This window comes from Carassius gibelio, chromosome B18, assembly GCF_023724105.1.
Source record: "Carassius gibelio isolate Cgi1373 ecotype wild population from Czech Republic chromosome B18, carGib1.2-hapl.c, whole genome shotgun sequence".
Taxonomy (NCBI): domain Eukaryota; kingdom Metazoa; phylum Chordata; class Actinopteri; order Cypriniformes; family Cyprinidae; genus Carassius; species Carassius gibelio.
Genome location: NC_068413.1, coordinates 575,210 through 597,553, shown reverse-complemented (window position 1 = coordinate 597,553; position 22,344 = coordinate 575,210). Strand labels below are relative to the sequence as shown.

The 22,344-nt window shown below is 40.5% G+C and overlaps 2 protein-coding genes across 3 annotated transcripts in view; one reads left to right on the top strand and one right to left on the bottom strand.

Annotated features, from left to right (window-relative positions):
* The first annotated feature begins 243 nt into the window (after positions 1–243).
* On the top strand, positions 244–2,571 carry dut (deoxyuridine triphosphatase). Its single transcript, XM_052582496.1, has 7 exons — positions 244–407; positions 905–1,055; positions 1,750–1,841; positions 1,923–1,967; positions 2,052–2,126; positions 2,210–2,280; positions 2,356–2,571. Exons 1-7 carry the CDS (start codon positions 332–334, stop codon positions 2,410–2,412), a joined length of 567 nt encoding a protein of 188 aa, XP_052438456.1. The 5' UTR covers positions 244–331; the 3' UTR covers positions 2,413–2,571.
* Positions 2,572–8,937: 6,366 nt separating this feature from the next.
* The window catches only part of LOC127977020 (fibrillin-1), a 76,041-nt gene continuing 62,634 nt past the window's right edge, over positions 8,938–22,344 (bottom strand). For both annotated transcript variants that reach the window (XM_052581661.1, XM_052581662.1), the window contains 14 exons: positions 22,255–22,344; positions 21,781–21,900; positions 20,887–21,009; positions 20,683–20,814; positions 18,565–18,690; positions 18,175–18,381; positions 17,971–18,096; positions 17,746–17,868; positions 17,366–17,482; positions 16,569–16,697; positions 16,364–16,483; positions 14,960–15,191; positions 13,150–13,318; positions 8,938–12,725 (listed from right to left, as the gene is read on the bottom strand). The exon at positions 22,255–22,344 is cut by the window's right edge and continues 36 nt beyond it. In XM_052581661.1, coding sequence (XP_052437621.1) covers positions 12,360–12,725; positions 13,150–13,318; positions 14,960–15,191; positions 16,364–16,483; positions 16,569–16,697; positions 17,366–17,482; positions 17,746–17,868; positions 17,971–18,096; positions 18,175–18,381; positions 18,565–18,690; positions 20,683–20,814; positions 20,887–21,009; positions 21,781–21,900; positions 22,255–22,344 — 2,180 coding nt within the window. In that variant the 3' untranslated portion in view covers positions 8,938–12,359. The remainder of the gene's footprint in view (positions 12,726–13,149; positions 13,319–14,959; positions 15,192–16,363; positions 16,484–16,568; positions 16,698–17,365; positions 17,483–17,745; positions 17,869–17,970; positions 18,097–18,174; positions 18,382–18,564; positions 18,691–20,682; positions 20,815–20,886; positions 21,010–21,780; positions 21,901–22,254) is intronic.

The window sequence follows — 22,344 nt, the reverse complement described above, 5'->3', positions numbered from 1 at the left end:
TTGATTCAAAATAAGAACAACAAAAATCCAAACTGTGAAGCTTTTGTACGAATATTCGCGAAATAACGTGTTTGCAGGCGGATGTTCTTCAGATCAGCGTGATTAATAATCATAAATAATTAATTTCACCTTAGTATTTACTCTGACGAGTTTTTCCCCTCAGAATGCACCGTTTAACGTTCACATGATTCCGCTTCGTTCTAAATCAACGGAACGGATACGCGATGTACGGTGAGTTCAAACAACTTCCGAGAACTACATCGCGTAAAAAAAACTACAACTCCCAGAATGCGAGCAGCAACAAATATGGCGGAATGACTTACAGTTGAAGATGTTGGCTTGGCGCGTTTCTGTGGCTGCTGCTGTTCGCGGTTTAAACGGATTTGGTGTCGGATGCGGCGCTGGAGGTCAGCAGCTCCATAACAACACGACAAAATGCGAAATAACCGCTAATAACGGACCGCCGCGCTTCACTTCAACAGCGGTTACTGGGTCATTCAGAACGTGCAGGCCATCGTATGAATAACAATACAATGTGATTCACTTCTAACTTACATTGACTTGATGTTGTACATTCACCTTCTCCAAGTATATGTCTGCTTACAAGGTGCTATATTGATAAAAAAAAATGAATACTGTCGGTTTTCCCGATTAGTGTTCGCCACAAGGAATCATCTAGTTTAATAATGATGACTAATTTATTTTTTAATAAAGTCTGTATTTAAATAAAACCTCCTCCTTCTGACGGTCACGCAACTTCCACCATTCAGAGCGTTTCCCGCCGTGGGGCCCTTAAAAATATTTGGCGCGCTTTATTTCCAGTCAGTCAGTCACATCACATCACACATCCGCGGTTCTTTCGTGATCCTCCACGCGCTCGTCAGTAAAATGCCTTGTTCTGAAGTTACAGAAGCGGTTTCTCCGCAGAAGAGAAGCAAGAGCGACGCGGTGAACGAACACGAAGAATTAAAGGTGCTCAAATTCGCCAAGCTGACCGAGAACGCCACGACACCGAGCCGAGGATCGAGCCGAGCCGCGGGATTCGACCTGTACAGGTCAGATAAACACCGTTCCTCAGTGTCCTGCACCTTTAGATTCACGCAGAATTCCCGTTTGTAGTGCTTTACCTCTCTTAATTCTTATTTCTGTGTTTTTAATGTTTTAACCTGCAGCAAACACTGTTATTGGCAGTGTCTACTGCATTTGATAAACTATGATTTAGATAACATTGTTCTGCGCATGCGTGCTGTTTGATTCTTGCACTCGTTTCCTTCTAAATTCAGCGTTTTATACTCTTTGTCCTGCAGAAAAGGCTTACAGTCGTTGTATTCACGACTGCTTTTCTTGCTTTTCCGTGATTAGATCCAGTGTTCTGTTTATATTTCTCTCTTGAGTTAATTTCCCCTTTTAATTCCGCGTCCTTATGCTCTTTGTTCTGCAGAAAAGTCTTTAAATTACGGGATTCACTGCTGCTTTTGTTGCATGTTGCTTAGATGCTGTTCTGCGCATGCGCACTGCTGCTTTGCACATGCTTTAAATTCATGCATTTTTTTCCCTGTGTTATTTCCGCGTTTTTATGCTCCCTGTGCTGCAGAAAAGTCTTTAAATACCAGGATTCATTGCTGCTTTTGTGCATTTGTTGCACGGTGATTCGATACTGTTCTGCACATGCATATTTCTCCTGTGCATCCTGTTTCCTGTTTTCACTGTTGCTTCAGTGCATCTGACACAAACTCTTGTGTGTTTCAGTGCATATGACTACACCATCGGGCCGATGGACAAAGCTCTGGTCAAGACAGACATCCAGATCGCGGTTCCTCACGGATACTACGGCCGAGTCGGTGAGCGAGAGCTACAGAAGTCAGTCCAGAAGCTGTGTGTGTTTCCTCATTAACTGAAATTCCTAATTAATTGTGTTGCAGCTCCTCGCTCGGGTCTCGCCGTCAAGCACTTCATCGACGTCGGCGGTACGTCGCTCCTGAATCACATTCACAGATAACATGACAATGTGATGTTTTTCTGTGATTATCACACGTGTGGTGTCTCTACAGCTGGCGTGGTCGATGAGGACTACCGCGGGAATCTGGGAGTCGTGCTCTTCAACTTCAACAAAGAGCCGTTTGAAGGTCTGAATTCATGCTTCTGCTAATTAAGATTACGTTCGTGAGGTTAGATGTTGCATGCACTGACCGCTCTGCTCTGTCTGCAGTGAAGAAGGGCGAGCGCATCGCTCAGCTGATCTGTGAGAGAATCTGTTACCCAGAGCTGCAGGAGTTACAGGTAAACACTGCTGTCGTTAACACACTTCACTCGTTAGTGTCTTCTGCTGTATTTCATCATGTTCTCTGGTTTCAGACGCTGGATGAGACGGAGAGAGGAGCGGGAGGCTTCGGCTCCACCGGCACCAACTGAAACTGTTACTGTCTTAAATGTTGACGTTGTAAACAATGTTGTATTTAAATTTTACAGTTTAATGGAGTGAAATGTGTTCATTTCAGTAAGAGACGTTTAATTAATTTCTCACTTAATGACATTGTCTCTCAGTGAAATAAACAGAAGTTTTTGCATAAAGATCTTTTCCCCCTCTGGTTTTTCTAATGACTTGAGTCTTAAGATGAAATTTCAGTGTTGATCATTCTGCTTTTATTTGCAATCTTTTGACCCAGTTTTTCTACATCTATACTGTAGTCTTGAATTGCACTCCTTGATCAATCTTGAGAACAGCTCATTAAACAGTCATGATGAACTACAGCAGACTGAGGTTTGGACTAATAAATAAATGGCATGTTTATCACTTACTATAAAGTACTATAGTGATATCAAGATAACACGACTACTTGGCTTTATTATATATTTATAAAATGCATTTACCTCATCGTGCTTACTGTATCATAATTGAGCTCAAAATGATCAGTTTACTGTTAAACCTATTTCACACTCAATCAGACAAGTCTTGTTGTCTGATAGTTCAGAGCTGCTTCACAATATTTCTCTGCTGTCAGATCTCTCCTGATTATGATCAGAATAAGGTCAGTAATATCTCCAGATGAACTCTTCCTGGACTGAAGCAGCTCAGCTTTACTTGATTCTCCATCAATCATGTTTTAGAGTCTCAGATCTGATCCTCAGGATCTTTTGAGGAGTGTTTGTTTCCAGAAGCTTTACTTACACTGTTCCTCAGCGGAGGAATGATCTTCACAAGCCTCCAGAACATCTCACATCTTCTGAGGAGCCTTGATTTCTTCATATGTGCGGATAATTTACATCTCACCATGCTAAGTGGAAGATTTCTGTCTGGAAGCACGTTTACGCCACTAAATAAAGATTATTGTGACTTTTTAAACTACTTGCAGTTAGGAGTTTATATAAAGATAAAAAGTCACAATTGTGAGATAAAAAAACTCGCAATTCTGACTTTTTTTACTCGCAAATGCGAGTTCATATCTCGTAATTCCAGTTTTTTTTCTTACAATTTTGCCCCTTTTTTCTCAGAATTGTGATATAAACTCAAAACTGCTAAATTGCGTATTTATATCACACAATTTAATTTTTTATTCAGTCGCCGAAATGGGCTTACGTATTTCTGCCAAGATTTCACCTGCTAGAAAACAAATGCTATTAAAATCAACCTCATGTTAATCCCACTATGACCACTAGATGGCAGCAATTCAATTGTTCAATTCAACAATTCATTGTCTCATTTCCACACGTTTTGTTTATAGATTCATATTTAGACATTTAAAAAAAAAATTTTTTTGTCAAAGTTCAGTAGAGTTTTTTTATATTGAAACATGAAGTAGCAGGGGTGGTTCTAGGGTGAGTGGAGATCCGGGGCTTAGCCCAGAAAAATCCATGTATGTGACTTTTTATTTTAATAAATAAGAAAGATTTACCTTGTTTAAAATATACAAAAACAATAAAAACAAATTTAAAACATTTTATTTAAAGTATTGAGGAAAATACATTTGATTTTTGCAAATGAAACAGCGCAAAAGCAATGATTTTGCAATACATATTTTCCATGGTCATATCTATTAATTTATTTGCAATGCTGCTTTTATTTTGTGTGTCAGTCTAGTTTGAGCTTGAGATACCATTTTTACGTTGCGCTTCACTTTTCTGCACGTCACTCTGTGGCACTGTTTTGACGTGGGGGCGGAGTCAAGGGACGGGGGCGTGTACAACATGCCTGGAAGTGACGTCATCGGCCCGAGACGCAGCTCACTGATCCAGGTCCTGTCATGATCATAGACAGTAAAAGAAATGGACACAGCGACCCCATTGGAACTCAATTGATACAAATGAAGCCCAGTTTTAGCGTTTTTTAGCACTTCCGTTTCTGACGCGCAGACTCAAACGAAGCTTGACGACGTCAGCAACCTGTCTAGCAGATGTAAATCTTCTAGTAGCTGTGCGTGAAAACTGCCATCGTTAATCTTGCAGAGATGGCGAGCTTGAGTGAGCAGGAGTAAGTATTCTGATTAATTATTTTGTATAGTATTTTAAAATGTAACGCCAGTACGCCATATTAAGTTAATTGCCTGCGAGCTTCTCCTCCTGTCTGTACGGTAATGCGACAGAGAGCCGAGTGGTTATGACGCAATCGTTAGCCTATTTTTTACAAAAACTGTTTATACGGGGCCATAATGTAACATAGAAGGTAATGGAGCCCTTTATACATTGTCGTGTATCTTTAGAAATAAATAATGGACAAACAGAGTCTTTTAACGCCTCAGATGTAAAGTTATTCGCTGTCAAAGTGACGCCAAAATGAATGGGAGTCAATGGGAATGCTAACGCAAGTGAAGTTCTGCTAAAAGATGGCAGCCCCCACCCGACTTCAACTTCCGGTCGAGTTCCTTGCCCCTTGAGGTCATGATCAGGCGGCAAGGAAGTCTACCGGAAGTTGAAGTCGGCTGCGTGCTGCCATCTTGTAGCAGAACTTCACTTGCGTTAGCCTTCCCATTGAATTCATTTTGGCATCACTTTGACAGCAAATAACTTTACATCTGAGGCGTTTAAAGACTCCGTTTGTCCATTATTTATTTCTAAAGATATAAATTCACTTTTATAGCATTATGTGTATTGGGATCGCAAATCATTTGAGTCAGTTCGGGAGTTCATAGCAGGATCGTGAATCATTTGAGTCAGTTCGGGAGTTCGGAGCGGGATCGCGAATCATTTGAGTCAATTTGGGGATCGCGAATCATTTGAATCAGTTCGGGAGTTCGTAGCGGAATCGCAAATCATTTGTGTCAGTTCGGAAGTTTGGTGCGGGATCGCGAATCATTTGAGTCAATTTGGGGATCGCGAATCATTTGAATCAGTTCGGGAGTTCGTAGCGGGAACGCGAATCATTTGAGTCAGTTCGGGAGTTCGGAGCAGGATCGCGAATCATTTGAATAAGTTCGGGAGTTCGTAGAGGGAATGCGAATCATTTGTGTCAGTTTGGAAGTTCGGAGCGGGATCGCGAATCATTTGAGTCAATTTGGGGATCGCGAATCATTTGAGTCAGTTCGGAAGTTCGGAGCGGGATCGCGAATCATTTGAGTCAATTTGGGGATCGCGAATCATTTGAATAAGTTCGGGAGTTTGTAGCGGGTTCGCGAATCATTTGAGTCAGTTTGGGGCTCGCAAATCATAGCTGTATATGGATAGGCATTTTTAACTAATTTAGTAGCTAGTTTTAATTACGTTTTCCACGCTTGTTTAGGTGTGAAATTGTGCCTAAAAAGTGCACGCATCTAGGCTAATGTAAAGTTTCATGATGAAGTCATACTAGTGAACGTGTGTATTGTGAGTGCGTTCTTTCACTGCATTATTCAGTGTATTCAAATGCATTTATGAATGCATGTGAATGATCACAAAATTCAAGATATGAACCCTTTTTGCCAAAAGGGTTCTTTCTTGTCATTATAGAACCTTTTTAGCATAAACCCCAATGATCCCTTTCTTTTAAGAGTTTGTTGTCATAAGCAGGGTTGGTTCTAGGTTGAGAGGGGAACAGGGGCTTAGCCCAGAAAAATCCATGTATTTGACTTTTTATTTTAATAAATCAGAAAGATTTACCTTAAAATATACAAAAACAAAAAAACAAATGTAAAACATTTTATTTAAAGTTTATCCCTTGTATCCTGACACATATGCTGATGTTGTGTCTCTATCTCTATACAGGTATATTTTTGAAGGAGCACTTACAAATTGCATAAATAATCTTATGAGGCTAATGTATCAAATATAAAATTTGGAATACAGAAATATGAAATTATGAAAAAAATTTGAATGGTACTTTGCCACTAGGTGGCGGCATGCCACTGCCTTAATGAGTGAGTCTGTCTGTCATTTAATAAATGGATTCATTTGAAACGGATGATTCATTCAGAAAAAAAGTACAAGTTACTCAAGCAAATGTATTCAGTAAACACCGCTGTGTGTTGCTGCAGAGCACAACAACATGCTTTGTTCGGAACCATTTCCTTTGCGAAATATGTCTTTTTTTATTATCTTGTTTATTGAATTGTTGTCCTGACAGAAAGGTCTGCCACAGACAGTGCTTAGCAAACATTATAACCGCTCTGTGTGTGTGTGTGTGTGTGTGTGTGTCCTAAAGACTGTCTGCGCAACCGTTAACTGTTCAAAATGTAACGTTAAATCAGACACAATTTAAAACCGAAAAAGAAATATAATACTAAGATTAAAAGTTACAGATACCTGAAGCTGTTGGTTACTTCCTTTTTTTGAAGAAGAAGAACATGAATTTTGAAATATCCATTTTAATTTTCAAATAAATTGATCTAGTAAAATACTACACGCCAACAAACCGCCTGCTCATTTCATTGGCTGGATCGTACAGACGCTCATCGATGGTTGGCCAGTTTACATGTCAGTCAGAAGCACTAGACTCAGTGGGCGGTTTTCATTGGGTGTTAAAGACAACGCGTAACTTACTTGGGTAAATTTACAGACACTGTGGACGTGAGAGTCGAGAGATATTTTGGCAAATTCTAATATAAATTACTTTATTGAGCATGAAAACTCATTGATTGCATGGTGGTAATAAAAACATTCGGGGCTTTACTGAAAACATTCGGGGCTCCAGCCCCCTAACCCCACCCCTAACGCCGCCCCTGTGAAGTAGTAAGACTTTTCCAACTCATCAGATCTACTTGAATTACACAAATGGACTATTTTGAATTCAAAACGGGAATTTTCAGTGAAAGGTGGCTAGTTCACCATCCTCTATAACATAAAACAAATGTGTGTGTTTTTTATGAATAAGAGATACAGAAATGAACTGATACAGTATTGTTCAAAATAATAGCAGTACAATGTGACTAACCAGAATAATGAAGGTTTTTCGTATATTTTTTTATTGCTACGTGGCAAACAAGTTACCAGTAGGTTCAGTAGATTCTCAGAAAACAAATGAGACCCAGCATTCATGATATGCACGCTCTTAAGGCTGTGCACTTGGGCAATTAGTTGAATTAGTTGAAAGGGGTGTGTTCAAAAAAATAGCAGTGTGGCATTCAATCACTGAGGTCATCAATTTTGTGAAGAAACAGGTGTGAATCAGGTGGCCCCTATTTAAGGATGAAGCCAACACTTGTTGAATATGCATTTGAAAGCTGAGGAAAATGGGTCGTTCAAGACATTGTTCAGAAGAACAGCGTACTTTGATTAGAGAGGGGAAAACCTATAAAGAGGTGCAAAAAATGATAGACTGTTCAGCTAAAATGATCTCCCGTGCCTTAAAATGGAGAGCAAAACCAGAGAGACGTGGAAGAAAACGGAAGACAACCATCAAAATGGATAGAAGAATAACCAGAATGGCAAAGGCTCAGCCAATGATCACCTCCAGGATGATCAAAGACAGTCTGGAGTTACCTGTAAGTACTGTGACAGTTAGAAGACGTCTGTGTGAAGCTAATCTATTTTCAAGAATCCCCCGCAAAGTCCCTCTGTTAAAAAAAAGGCATGTGCAGAAGAGGTTACAATTTGCCAAAGAACACATCAACTGGCCTAAAGAGAAATGGAGGAACATTTTGTGGACTGATGAGAGTAAAATTGTTCTTTTTGGGTCCAAGGGCCACAGGCAGTTTGTGAGACGACCCCCAAACTCTGAATTCAAGCCACAGTACACAGTGAAGACAGTGAAGCATGGAGGTGCAAGCATCATGATATGGGCATGTTTCTCCTACTATGGTGTTGGGCCTATTTATCGCATACCAGGGATCATGGGTCAGTTTGCATATGTTAAAATACTTGAAGAGGTCATGTTGCCCTATGCTGAAGAGGACATGCCCTTGAAATGGTTGTTTCAACAAGACAATGACCCAAAACACACTAGTAAACGGGCACAGTCTTGGTTCCAAACCAACAAAATTAATGTTATGGAGTGGCCAGCCCAATCTCCAGACCTTAATCCAATTGAGAACTTGTGGGGTGATATCAAAAATGCTGTTTCTGAAGCAAAACCAAGAAATGTGAATGAATTGTGGAATGTTGTTAAAGAATCATGGAGTGGAATAACAGCTGAGAGGTGCCACAAGTTGGTTGACTCCATGCCACACAGATGTCAAGCAGTTTTAAAAAACTGTGGTCATACAACTAAATATTAGTTTAGTGATTCACAGGATTGCTAAATCCCAGAAAAAAAAAATGTTTGTACAAAATAGTTTTGAGTTTGTACAGTCAAAGGTAGACACTGCTATTTTTTTGAACGCACCCCTTTCAACTAATTGCCCAATCGCACAGCCTTAAGAGCGTGCATATCATGAATGCTGGGTCTTGTTTGTTTTCTGACAATCTACTGAACCTACTGGTAACTTGTTTGCCACGTAGCAATAAAAAATATACTAAAAACCTTGATTATTCTGGTTAGTCACATTGTACTGCTATTATTTTGAACAAATCTGTATGAATCACTTAGCCCTCTTAGGGAACAAATGTTTAATGACTTAATGACTCACAATGAAGAAGAAAGAAAGAATAAGATAAGCGCACCTATTTCTCTTGGTTCACTCAGACATTGCTGTCTTCATTCTCATGTTTATCTTTCCCCTTCATCTTTCAACATTCATGTTGGTCATGTTACATACAGCTCATATGTACTCAGTTTATAATAAATATATTTTTGTGCTCATTAAAAATGCTAAAAATATTTCATTACATAATTCTTAACAACTAAGCTTGATTATTTATAACGTTTATTAAAGAAGGCTTTTACAGAATGACTGGCGCCCCCTATGTGTGGCGCACTGTAATAAAGATCTCAGTGATTTAATATCAGCATCTGCAGCAAATTCATATTTTTGCTCAGTTTGAGTCTGTTTTTGCCTCATCTTCTCACTATATGAGCCCTAGATGCCTGATAGATTATGTTAAACTCATAAAAACAAACTTTCCTGTAATATATTTTGTCTAATCAACCATTTTTTGACTATTAATTGTCAGGCTTTACAGGGTTTTGAGAATCCCACAGTATAACCAATACATGTATAATCATGAGGATACGACTGCTCAGTAATGAACTCTGGAATGAACTGTTATTTCTCCACGAGGCACCGAGCGAGAACGGAGTGATTCTGAGAGCCGATGGAGTTCAGAGGTCGCTCTGAAAGAAGGCCAGCGCTCGAGTCGCCCGTACAACCAAAAATATGTTTTTATTGTGAATGTACATCATCTAACCCCCTCACGAACAGACGGCAGAGGCGGCGGAGGCCACAGGTGTGTGTGTGGAGGTGTGTGTGGCCGTCAGACCTCAGTGCATATGATCGAGTCACAGAAACACACTTTACAAGTAGTTGGTCATTATAAGAAGCACCATTACAAACCCCTCCGTTCCAGGGGTCCTCTAGTTTACAAATGCGCTCGCGAGTAAAAAAGTGACACGGTTACAGTATAGACACACTTAAATTACATGGACGGGGTTTCTGCGGGGCTTACAAAGATCTGGATGCGCTCTTACACAAAAATGTCTGAAATCAGAGAAAAAATCTTGAATTCATAAATGTGGCATGTACTGCAAAAAAATAAATCTCTTCCTCTGTATTTCCGTCTCGGCTTCCAAGTGCAATTATCTAAACATGTTTAAATCAAGATACATTTACTGGAGATGCAAAATGAACACGTGAGAAAACATAAAGCTTCAACTAGATGAAAATGCCAAGATGTGCATAAAATCTTAAAAGGGCATTAAAAAAAGACGTGCACGTAAACTACAATGGAAACAGGCAATAAATTCCTTAATGTGCAACAAAAAAGTCATGTGACTTTGCCTCTACAGACCATGTTTTACACAACGTTTATTCCATATACGGAGTAAGGTTTCACAAAGTAAAACGGTGTAATGATATTAATAAAAACAGTACTCTTCCACCAAACAATTTAGCTCCTCAGAATCAGTTGTGGTTGCAACAAAGTGGTTGCCGAGCAACACACAAACATAAACAAAGCTGTATGTTACTTTGTAGCATAATTTAAAACACCTTTGAATGCAGCTCAACCAATCAGAATCAAGGACCGGGACTATCTTTTTAATAATAATAATTATGAAATGCAGGAGCCGTCAAAATTATTTGATATAATCACCTCCATAACTCTCAAACAATTACATTTCCAAACGTCAGGCATCTGAATACAAGATCACATGACTGTCTGATACTGCGTTTTACTCTAAGCCATTTATTATTTAGGGAAAAAGCCACATGTGTCCCGTTGCAACAACTTTCATTTTTATTCTTGATATTTTCTGAGTGAAGTGGAAGGGAAGACTTTTTGTTTTGAACACGTGGGATTGAAACAGTTATTCGCTTTATTCAATATTCCCGCATTTGTTAAATTTGAATCTTTAGATGAAAACAGAGCTCCTGAGAAACCAAAATTACTTTTCCATTTGACTTTTTTTTTCACCGCGTTTTTGAGCAGTCTAAACAGTGCCAAAATGATCCCATTCGCACAGATCCGTTAAAAATGACTGCAAACTGCTGTATTATTCACGCCTGACCAGTAGTTGGCGATATAAACAAAGTTTTCCATCAAGTTTTCACTTGCTTTATTTCTAAATGTAAAATATATAACATTACAAGATACCTGAAATGTATTTGATTACGTAACGTGTTACTTTCACTTTGCTTCTCCAGTAAATGTAAATTAATTTCAGAATCTTGAGACATTTGCACTGAAAAAAAAAATATATAGAGGAGGAAGAGCTGTTTTCGCAGTGTGATCAGTAGATACAGTAACAGTTATTTACATATCCTAGTGTTTCTGAGAACAGATATCCAAAACATACTGTACGCTGTTTCTGTTTTGTATAATGAATTAAAATATAATGGAGATCTTTTGGAATTGGTGCTTTTTCAAACTCTGGATTTATATTCCGGGAGCGTACTGATGTGCTCCATTCGATTTATTCTCCTGATCTTCGTAAGAGCCGCAGGAACCCCGTTAGAATAGTTGCAGAGTAGAGAAGGCTAGTGTCGGGCAGCCGCAGACGGCGTGACTAGCACCGGTAAGATACGATAGACTGAGCCAGAGCGTGAACCCTTGCGTCCGTTCCTCCGCGGCGGCGGTGTGTTATATGTAGGGTTGGGGATCGAAAATCAATTCCAATTCAAGAATCGAATATTTGATCTAAAATCCATTCCTGTGTACGCATCTTTTATTTTTAGCTGGCGAAAAGGGGCTTTTAAAAATTGATTTGTCTTTGAATAATTTATTCAAGAGATTCATTCAAAAACAAGTGAATCTTGAGTGAGTCACTGAATCATTCCTTTCAAAGATTCCATGAGATTTTGGGTAGCTGTCTAATATTTGTTTTTCAGAACAACAACCTGCATTTAAATATAAAAAGGTCTCAATTTATCGAGAATCAGCTCTTTTTTTGCACACAAAACGAGTTTTTATGATTTTTGTTTATGGTTTTTTAGCAGCAATTAAATGTTTTGCAAAACGAGACACAGAATAATAAATAAGTTTGATATCTAAATCGTCGCCTCGGAATTATAAGGTTCTATCCGACATTTTTCACATATTCCTAAACTTATTTACAATATGTGATGTTTTCTTTTGTAAGCCGTGTACATTTCAGGCCTATAAAAGATAAAGGGTTCTATCTACAGAAGTCTATGGAGCTCAATATCTCAAAACTGCGGACAGAACCTTATAACTGCAAGGCAACGAAATGTTTGACTTGATTTTTTTAACCACGTTGGATTGGAAAGTGTGAATCGATGAGCAGAATGGGAATTGATAGGATTCAGACGATGCCCAACCCCAGTGATGTGTGATGTGAGCGTATGATGCGGTGCGTGCTGCTCTTTGGGCGAGGCTGCTGCGGTCTCTCCGAGTGTCCGTCAGTGCAGGACGATCTGGACGCTGATGTTCAGAGCGTCTCCTCGCTGCCCGCTGAGGTAGTCTGTGACGGGCCGCTCTGGGCCGCCGTTCTGCGGCACGCTGTGGATTTGTAAATAATACGCTCCCGGCTGCAGAGCTTTCTTCTTGGATATGTGCAGGTAGCTGACGCCGTCCTTCTGGTTCATGCGGAACAGACCGTCGTCGTTGCCGTAGTCGATGGTGTAGCGCACGTGGTTAGCGAGCGTGGACAGCGCCGGCAGGAAGTCGATGATGTGGTCTTTGCTCTTCAGTGTGCTGATGTTCAGACGCAGCTGCAGTGTGTGGTCCACATCTACACTGGCCAGACTGACCCAGTCCAGATCGTTCTGCACACACACACACACACAGCTGCTAGTAACAATAACTAGTAGTGTAATTAATTACTTTTGTCAGAAAGTAATATTACTTTTGAAAGAAGCATAGAAAGAAGTAATGAGTAATATACACGTTTTTTCAGTATTGAGCCCAAAACCGCACAGAATGATAGAAAGATATTTTCATTATTTCTGCATTAATTATAATACAGCTGCTTGATTGTAAACTCTGTTGTGGACAGAAAACTGTGAGTGTTGATTATTTTGTGATTCCAAAAAAAAAAAAAAAAAAAGTTTACAGATTTTTTGCATCCGGATTGCAATTATTGTTAGATCAATTATGTTATTATTTGAAAAATATTTTAGAATTAAATTAATAATTAATGCTCTGTGATTATATTAAAATCAAATTCAATTATATTTATTTAATTTTCACCTGCAGCTCCTCGGTTCCGTTGGCGTTCCTGCGTTTGCGGCCCTTCTTCGGATAGCCGTTGATCTTACACTCGTAGCAGGCTTCGGGAGAGAGAGCGTTCTCATCTCCATCAGCGGCGGGAGACAGAGGAGATCCACCGGGAGACAGCCCCGCACCGGACAGACAGTGCCTGAGACACACACACACACACACAAACAGACACACACACACACACAATTTTTACATTTGAGTCTAATATTTTACACACAGAGCACAGGCGCCCCACAAGGCTCGGTGCTCAGCCCGCTGCTCTTCACGCTGCTGACCCATAACTGCTCCAACCACATCATCAAGTTTGCAGATGACACAACTGTGGTAGATCTCATCTTTGCACATGTACAGTTTTATGGGAAGCATTGGTATAGTCTTTATATTTTTCCTTTCCAGTCTATGTATAAGTAAACATTTCTCCATAGTATATTCATATTCAAATCTGTAGGTTAGTTTGTGTGTAGGTACAGTTTATGTGTAGCTTTTGTATAGTTTGTTTTTAGTTTATGCATAGGTTAACATTATATATAGGTTTTAAAATCAAAATCTGACATTAGGTTAGTTTTGTATAACTATTTTGTATTTTGTGAATCATTCGTGTAGTCTGTATTTTTTTAGCTTATGTATATGTAAACATTTATATATAGTATATTTATAGTCAAAATCTGTGAGTAGGTTAGTTGTGTATAGGTTTATACTGTTTTACTTCATTGTTGTGTCTGTATTTATGTAGCACCGTGGTCCTGTGAGACATGTGATTTCGTTCCACTGTATGTCACACATGTAGCGGAGTGATTATAAAGCTCGACTTGAACTTGAACTTGATACAACTTTAGTATTTAGTAATATTTTGATAAGCTTTTATTTTAACATTTAACAAGTAATTTGATGTGCTTTTCATTTTCAAAGGTTTGCATTTACATTTTTACATCTAATATTTCTATTTCATTTAAATTAATTTAACTTCTAGTTAACAATAACAGCACCGGTGAACATCATGTGACAATTCAGTACTATTTATAAACAAATACATTATTAATTTATGTTCAAAGTAGCTTTTATTTTTATATTTTTAGTTCTCATTTTAATTAAAAGTTTTTGTTTGTTTGGAGGTTTTGTAATTTTTTATTCAATTTGGGGGTTTTCTATTTCTATTTAGATGTTTAGTTCAGTTTTAATAATATGTATTAGTAATTTTGGAACTTCTAATTAAACTTATTTCAGTTTTTGACCTGGTATTGAGCTGGTTTCAATAACCGAAAATTAATTTCACTAGTTTAAGTTAGTAATAACACCACTGGTATATCATGAGTGTTCTTGTGTCAATGTGGCAGTAACAGTTTAGTACTGAAGGGGGCGACAGAGTTTCTTTCAAATCTGGAAGATGTGAATTTCTGCTCAAGTGTGTGTGTGTGCGAGTGTGTGCGAGTGTGTGTGTGTATGTGTGTGCTCTTGTTTTTGTGTCATATCAGGACACAACTCTGTATAATGACATGGGTATGACACAGGTATTACAAGGAGAGGGTGACTTAGGAGGACATAACCCATGTCCCCATTTTTCAAAATGCTTATAAATCATACAAAATTAGTTTTTTTGAGAAAGTAAAAATGCACAAAGTTTCCTGTGAGGGTTAGGGTTAGGTGTAGGGTTGGTGAAGGGACATAGAATATACAGTTTCTACAGAATAAAAACCATTACACCTATGGGATGAACACACTTTACACAAAAACAAACATGTGTGTGTGTGTGTGTGTGTGTGTGTGAGAGAGTGACTCTGACCCCTGTCCCGCGCGCAGGTATCCAGGTGGGCAGCCGCACAGGTATCCTCCGTCGGTGTTGGAGCAGCCGAAGCTGCAGGGGTTCTGTGATGAGCTGCACTCGTTGACGTCCTGACAGCCTCCGGTCAGCTGCTCGAAGGAGAAGCCCGTCGGACACAGACAGCGGAAACTGCCCAGCGTGTTGTGACACGAGGCGCCGCCACATATCTGACTGTTCTGGCACTCGTTCTCATCTGGACACACAGACACACACGGGGTCAAAGGTCAGACCGGTTCCCACAGCTCCGCAGTGTCAGTGTGCAGACGCAGTGTCTGCAGGAGCACGAGGACAAGCTGGATTCACACCAAAGATCAGGAGACTTTAATCAGCAGAGGAAGAGCTGAGCGTCAGTCACAGACTGTTGGACCACACACGGGATGATGGGAAAACAACCTCACACAGCGTTTAACAACAAATGCTGTTTTGCTGCTCTTTAATTTGTCTTGAATTAAGAATGTAATCGAATTGAAAACTTGAAGTTTGGAATCAAATCAGACAGACAAATGAGACGGAAAGACAGACGGAGAGATGGAGAGACAGAGATGGACAGATGGAGAGACAGAGATGGACAGATGGAGAGAGAGAGATGGACAGATGGAGAGACCGAGAGACCGAGATGGAGAGACGGAGAGAGAGAGATGGACAGATGGAGAGACAGAGAGATGGACAGATGGAGAGACGGAGAGATGGACAGATGGAGAGACGGAGAGAGAGAGATGGACAGATGGAGAGACAGACAAAGAGACAGAAAGACAGACAGACAGACGGAGAGAGACAGACAGATGGAGAGATGGACACAGACAGACAGAGAGACGGAAAGACAGACGGAGAGAGACAGAGAGATGGACAGATGGAGAGATGGAGAGACAGACGGAGAGACAGACAGAGAGATAGACAGATGGAGAGACAGATACGGAGAGACAGACGGAGAGACAGAGAGATGGACAGATGGAGAGACGGAGAGACAGAAAAATGGACAAACAGACAGAGAGACGGAAAGACAGACGGAGAGACAGACAGAGAGATGGACAGATGGAGAGATGGACACAGATAGACAGAGAGACGGACAGACAGAGAGACTGAAAGACAGACGGAGAGACAGAGTGAAGGACAGACGGAGAGATGGACAGACAGAGAGACGGAGAGATGGAGAGATGGACAGACAGAGAGACGGAGAGACAGACAAATGGAGAGATGGACAGACAGAGAGACGGACAGACGGAGAGATGGACAGACAGAGAGACGGAGAGATGGAGAGACGGAGAGATGGAGAGACGGAGAGATGGACAGACAGACAGACGGAGAGACAGACAGATGGAGAGATGGACAGACAAATAGAGAGACGGACAGGTGAAGGTGTCTCACCGACGCACTGGTTCCACTGGTAGTGCTGGAGGTATCCCTGCGGACAGCTGCATCTGTAGCCGCCCACCAGATTCTGACAGCCGTGCTGACAGCGATGATTCCCCACACACTCGTCCATGTCTGACACACACACACACACACCCTATTAGTGAGTCCGTCTGATGTGTGTGTGCATATGTGTGTGTGTATATGTGTGTGTGTGTACCTTCACAGTGCTGTCCGTTGGGGTCGAGGGAGAATCCTCTCTGACACTCACAGTTGAAGCTGCCGGGGCTGTTCTGACACACTCCGTTCGGACCGCAGAGACCCGGTTCAGTGTTGCACTCGTTTTTATCTGTCACACACACACACACACACACACACACACACACACACACACACACACTTCATCACTGTATGAACTATGAATTCTGATCATGATATTAGTGTCGGGACAGGAAAGGGTTTTCTGTTTTACAACTGTTTACTTCAGTTAATGAATCACATCTAAACACCAGCTGCTGTAACCACGGCAACAGAACCAGTACATCCCATAACAACTGAGAGCTGGGTCACCATGGCACCAGACGGCTGGAGAGGCAGACGTGACATCATCATCCTCAGAGTGCCCTCCTCAACATCTGCTCCAGACTAGTGTGTGTATGTGGACAGGTGCCGCAGTGTTCTTTCAGGAAACTCCTCATCTGCACACGCTCTCTTGAAACAGGAATCGTTGCCATATTTCTTCTTAACATCTTTCTTTTATCGCTGGACAGTTTGGAGAAAACCTCACCAAACCTGACCAGACAGATGTTTTGTGTCATGGGAACTTTTTCAAATGCTTATAGGTGACATGAATGGAGATGTGTCCAGATCGGTGATGTAGTATTTGGTTTCCCAACAAGGTCCATCACCCAACACTGAATGCATAAACTGTATTTTCCTGTGCTCAAACCTGCCAATCTAAAGGAAACGCTGTGTGTGTGTGTGTGTGTGTCTGTGAGTGTGTGTGTGTGTTCTCACCGATGCAGGCCGTGTGGTGTTGTGTGAATCCTGGTGGGCATTTGCAGGTGAATCCTCCGATGGTGTTGACACACAGGAACTGACAGTTGTGTTGTTTGGTGGAGCATTCATCCAGATCTGGAGAGACACAGAGTCAGAACACACACACACACACACACACGTGTGCACACTGTCCCGTCGGTGAACCTGAGCTCTGAGACTACAGGCGCACCGCTGCACCGGTGTAAATAATGAGCCATGTCTCGTTAATGTGATGTGTATTTAATCAGCCGTGTGTTTGTGTGTGTTTATCTCTTATCTGGGGCTGGAGTAAGTCAGATTTAGTCTAGATTCACTATCCGCTTTCTCTCTGTGTGTGTGTGTGTGTGTGTGTGTTTTACCCCGGCAGCTCTTGGCATCGTCCTGCAGCACGTATCCTCGCGGGCAGGAGCACAGATACCCGCCCTCCGTGTTCTTACAGATGAAGTTACAGGGTTTAGGAGCCTGAACACACTCGTCCACATCTACACACACACACACAAGATCAGGTTTAGCCAAATCTGTGTCCTGACTAGTTAAAATGCTCATAGACTGGCAAATCACAAACGTCTGTGTGTGAGACTCACCTACACACTGTGTGCTGCTGAGGTCAGTGGTGTATCCGGGTTTACAGATGCAGCTGAAGGAGCCCAGTGTGTTCAGACACTGTCCGTTCTTACACAGGTTCCCCATCACCTTACACTCGTCGATATCTGCAGAGCACACACAGATCATGCACAGATCCACACACACACACTCAGCAGCACAAACACGCGAGCCGCTGGTGTTACCCTGTCCGTCGGTGGTGTATCCGGGGCCCAGCGGGCACATCTTCTTGTACTGCGTGGTCCCGGGCAGCGGGCAGAGCTCACAGTTGGGCCCCCAGCCGCGGCCCCCGTCACAACAGCACTCGGACTTCCTGACACTGACTCGACTGCTGGAACTCATCTGACACATGGTCTGCAGAACCTCCAGGAAGCAGAAGCCCTGACGGTTATCTGACACACACACACACACAGTCAGTAGATGCTTTACCAGGTGCATGGCTTCAATGCCGTCGTCTGTTTGCAAGTATAGCATCAACTTAATCAAGCTTAATCATAATATTGTCTTATTAGAATAAGGTAAATAATAAGATCCCTGATGTCCATGTAAACGTCGTCAGTGAGCCACACTCTTACCGATGCACTCGGTTCTGCTGGGACTGGGACTGAAGCCCTGATCGCAGACGCAGCGGTAACTGCCCACCGTGTTCTCACAGCGGCCGTTCACACAGATGCCTGGTTTAGCCGTGCATTCATTCAGATCTGTGTGCAAAGATCAAGATTATTTATAGAGCACTGAATGAAACAACAATGCTGACCGTAGTGCTGTACAAACAATAGAGCAATTAGAAGAGGAAAACATTTTTTAAAATATCTAATTGTAAATCGTAAAATGTAAAATGAGAAACATTAAAATAAGTAGCAAAGAGACAAATGACATAAGCAACCTTCACACTTAAGGTCCTTGCACAGTGTCCAAAATTTTTGTATGCGTTTTTTTTCATTTTTTCATTTTTGTATTCGTCATCCTTTCCTATCAAAATGATTGCTATGGATGCGAAAACACAGAAAAACAAACCAGGTCCAAACTTTTTTTTTTTTTTTATGACAGATGAAAGTTTTGTTGGCAGTGTTTAAGTTGTAAGAAATGTGAGGTTGTATTTATTTTTTAAAGTGCAATTTTTCACCCCCCAACATGCTGGCAACATGCTACTAACATGCTTACCATGCTAGAAACATGCTAGCGACATGCAAGTAACTTGGTAATCATGCTAGCAACGTGCTAGTTACTTGCTAATCATGCTAGCAATATGTAAGTAACATGCTAATCATGCTAGAAACATGCTAACGAAATGCTAGCAACTTGGTAATCATGTTAACAGCATGTTAGTCACTTGTTAATAATGCTAGCAACATGCTAATGGCATGCTAATCATGTTAGCGGCATACTAGTTACTTGCTAATCATGCTATCAACATGCTAGTCACTTGCTAATCATGCTAGAAACATTTTAGTAGCATGCTCATCATGCTATTCAACCATGCTAGCAACATGCTAGTTATTTGTTAATAATGCTGGTAACATGATAATCATGCTAGCAACATGTAAGTTACTTGTTAATCATGGTAGCAACATGCTAGTCACCTGTCAGTCATGCTAGACATACTAGTAACATGGTAATCATGCTAGCTACATGATAGCAACATGCTAGTAGCAACATGCTAGTAACTTGCTAATTATGCTAGCAACATAAAGCAACATAAAACAATAAAGCAAAGACCTCATTAGTTAACCTTAGTTAATGCATTAAAATTAACAATGAGCAATAGCTACATTTGAGAAGTTATCATTCTTTATAAAAATATATAAATCTTAACGTGTTATTAAATATTGGAATTACACAAGATTAATGAATTTTTCATTGAAAGTTTATGTTAACTAATGAATTAATTAATGTTAACTAATGTGACCGAACAATAAAGAATCAAAACATTTTCAAATAATATATGATTAAAATATTAAAAAGTTTGAAAGTAAATAGCCTTAAGTCTAAATATAAAGTTTTTGCCGCTGTGATGAACACACAGCACTCACACAAATCTGAACGGCTGTTTAAATCATTTACACACGTTTCAGAAAAAGAAAGTAACTCTATGGTTTCTGATGTAACGGCTGCATTTCTGTTGTTTACCGCCATCTGCTGTCAGAGAGTGAATGTGCATTTTCATTCAGCGCGTCTGCATGCGCTTCTCATCCGTGCTCGAGATTTGACGCAGCATACAGCGGTGGATTGTGACCAGTGGATGGGTAATGTGTTCTTAAAGGGGGGGTGAAATGCTATTTCATGCATACTGAGTTTTTTACACTGTTAAAGAGTTGGATTCCCATTTGATCTGGATCTGATTCTGGATCATAAATATACGCTGAATCTGACTGTTAGCCATGGTTTGTTTTGGATGATGGTTTTTCCCTCACGGTAATGTCACAGCTTCCAGACGCTCTCAACGCAAAAGCCTACTGGTGCTCGTGATTCTTTAGCTCCGCCCACACGCCACGCCTCCAGCCGCTCGTGTTTTTCCGGGAAAAATCGGTACAGACTATCTTTCTCTTATGAATATAATAAAACTAAAGACTTTTTGGAGTTATGAAGGATGCAGTACTACTCTATAGGTACTCAAGATTAACAGGAGATTGAGTGAAAACGAGCATTTCACCCCCCCTTTAAAATACAGACATGGGGATGTGAGTGCTCACCCACGCAGCTGTCTCCGTTGGGCTGTCTGGTGTATCCCGGCGAGCAGATGCACATGTACGTGCCGATCAGATTCTTACAGGTCATTCCTCTGGACGCACAGTCGTCCAGACGCTCCTCACACTCGTTCTGATCTGATGAACACAAGAGGAGGTTTCAGACATGATGATGTGTGTTTGTGATGCTGAAAGACTCGTCGTCTTTACCTTTGCACATCCGGCGGTCTTCCCTCAGCACGTATCCCGCTGGACATTTGCATTCGTACGATCCCACCGTGTTGACACAGCGGAACGCACACAGCAGAGGATTCTGGGAACACTCGTTGATATCTAAAAACACATGACATGTTTTCATCAAACACCAGTGCTTCACAATAGAGCAGTGTTTCAGTTTATCATTCTTGTTATATCGTAATAATACACATATATTGTGCGCTTTGGAGTGTTACGTTTTTGATAGTGCTTAAAAACTAAAATCGTCCCTATCTCTGTTATATTTTCGGAATTATAATTTTAAATCAATTCTATTGGTCATCATTTGAGGGTTTTACAAATATTTAACCATTGAAAAGCATTCAAAATTGCTTGTGACTAAACCAGTTAAACGTAACTTACTTTGCATTTTTTTTTATATGATGCACTTATTAATAATTGAAAATCAAAATAATTTTCACCTAGTAACTGCTAGTAAATTTCAAAACCTGAAAAAAAAAAAAAATCTGAAATAACTATGGAAGCCTGTTTCCACCACAGAATAAAATACTAAAAAATAACAATTCAGACTTTGTTTCTCACACGTGGTAAAAAAAAGAATTGCGAGAAATAAACACAGAATTCAGATTTTTTTTCTCAGAATAATCTTAAACCTAATGGAGTTCATATCTTTCAATAAAATGTTTTTTTAAAAGTCAGAATTGTGAGAAAAATGTCTGAATTTTTCATTAATATTTTATTTTGATGGCAAAAACACAGTAACACACTGAAAGTATTTTTTTTTTTTATTAGTTTGCTTGTTTATTTCTAGTTTCGCAACATGCCAGCTATGACAGCTATATTCATAGTGAGAAAATAAGATCATCATCAGAAGTGGAGAATAAGTACCTTCACAGGTCATCATGGGTCCGGGCTCGAACCCCTCGTCACAGCTGCACTCAAACGCTCCTTCCACATTTGTGCAGGTGCCGTTCCCACACGGGTTCCCCAGCTCACACTCGTTCGTGTCTGATGACGGAGAGCACACACACACACGTGAGCTCACGTGAGATAATATTCAGCAATATTATTGATTCAACTGCAACAAAGAATTTGACTGACAGACTGATTTGATCTGAATAATGACACTATTGTTTTTGTTTCATGATTGATGAAGTGTATAAGATTTTAATGGAAATGTTATTGAACAGAACTGAGTCAACTTTAAATTGAACTGAGTCAACACTGACCTGAAATGAATCAACAGAGAATCAATATTGAACTGAATGACTCTACTGTCTTCTGTAGACCTGTTTTACATCTGAAATTTAATTTGTTTAATAATTTTCATGACACTGTAACTGGACCCAGTGTGTTTAAGACCTTCACATTGGATGCCCTTGTAGTCGAGCCGGTATCCGAAGGGGCATTCGCAGCGGAACGTGCCGTCTGTGTTGATGCAGTGGCCGTTCC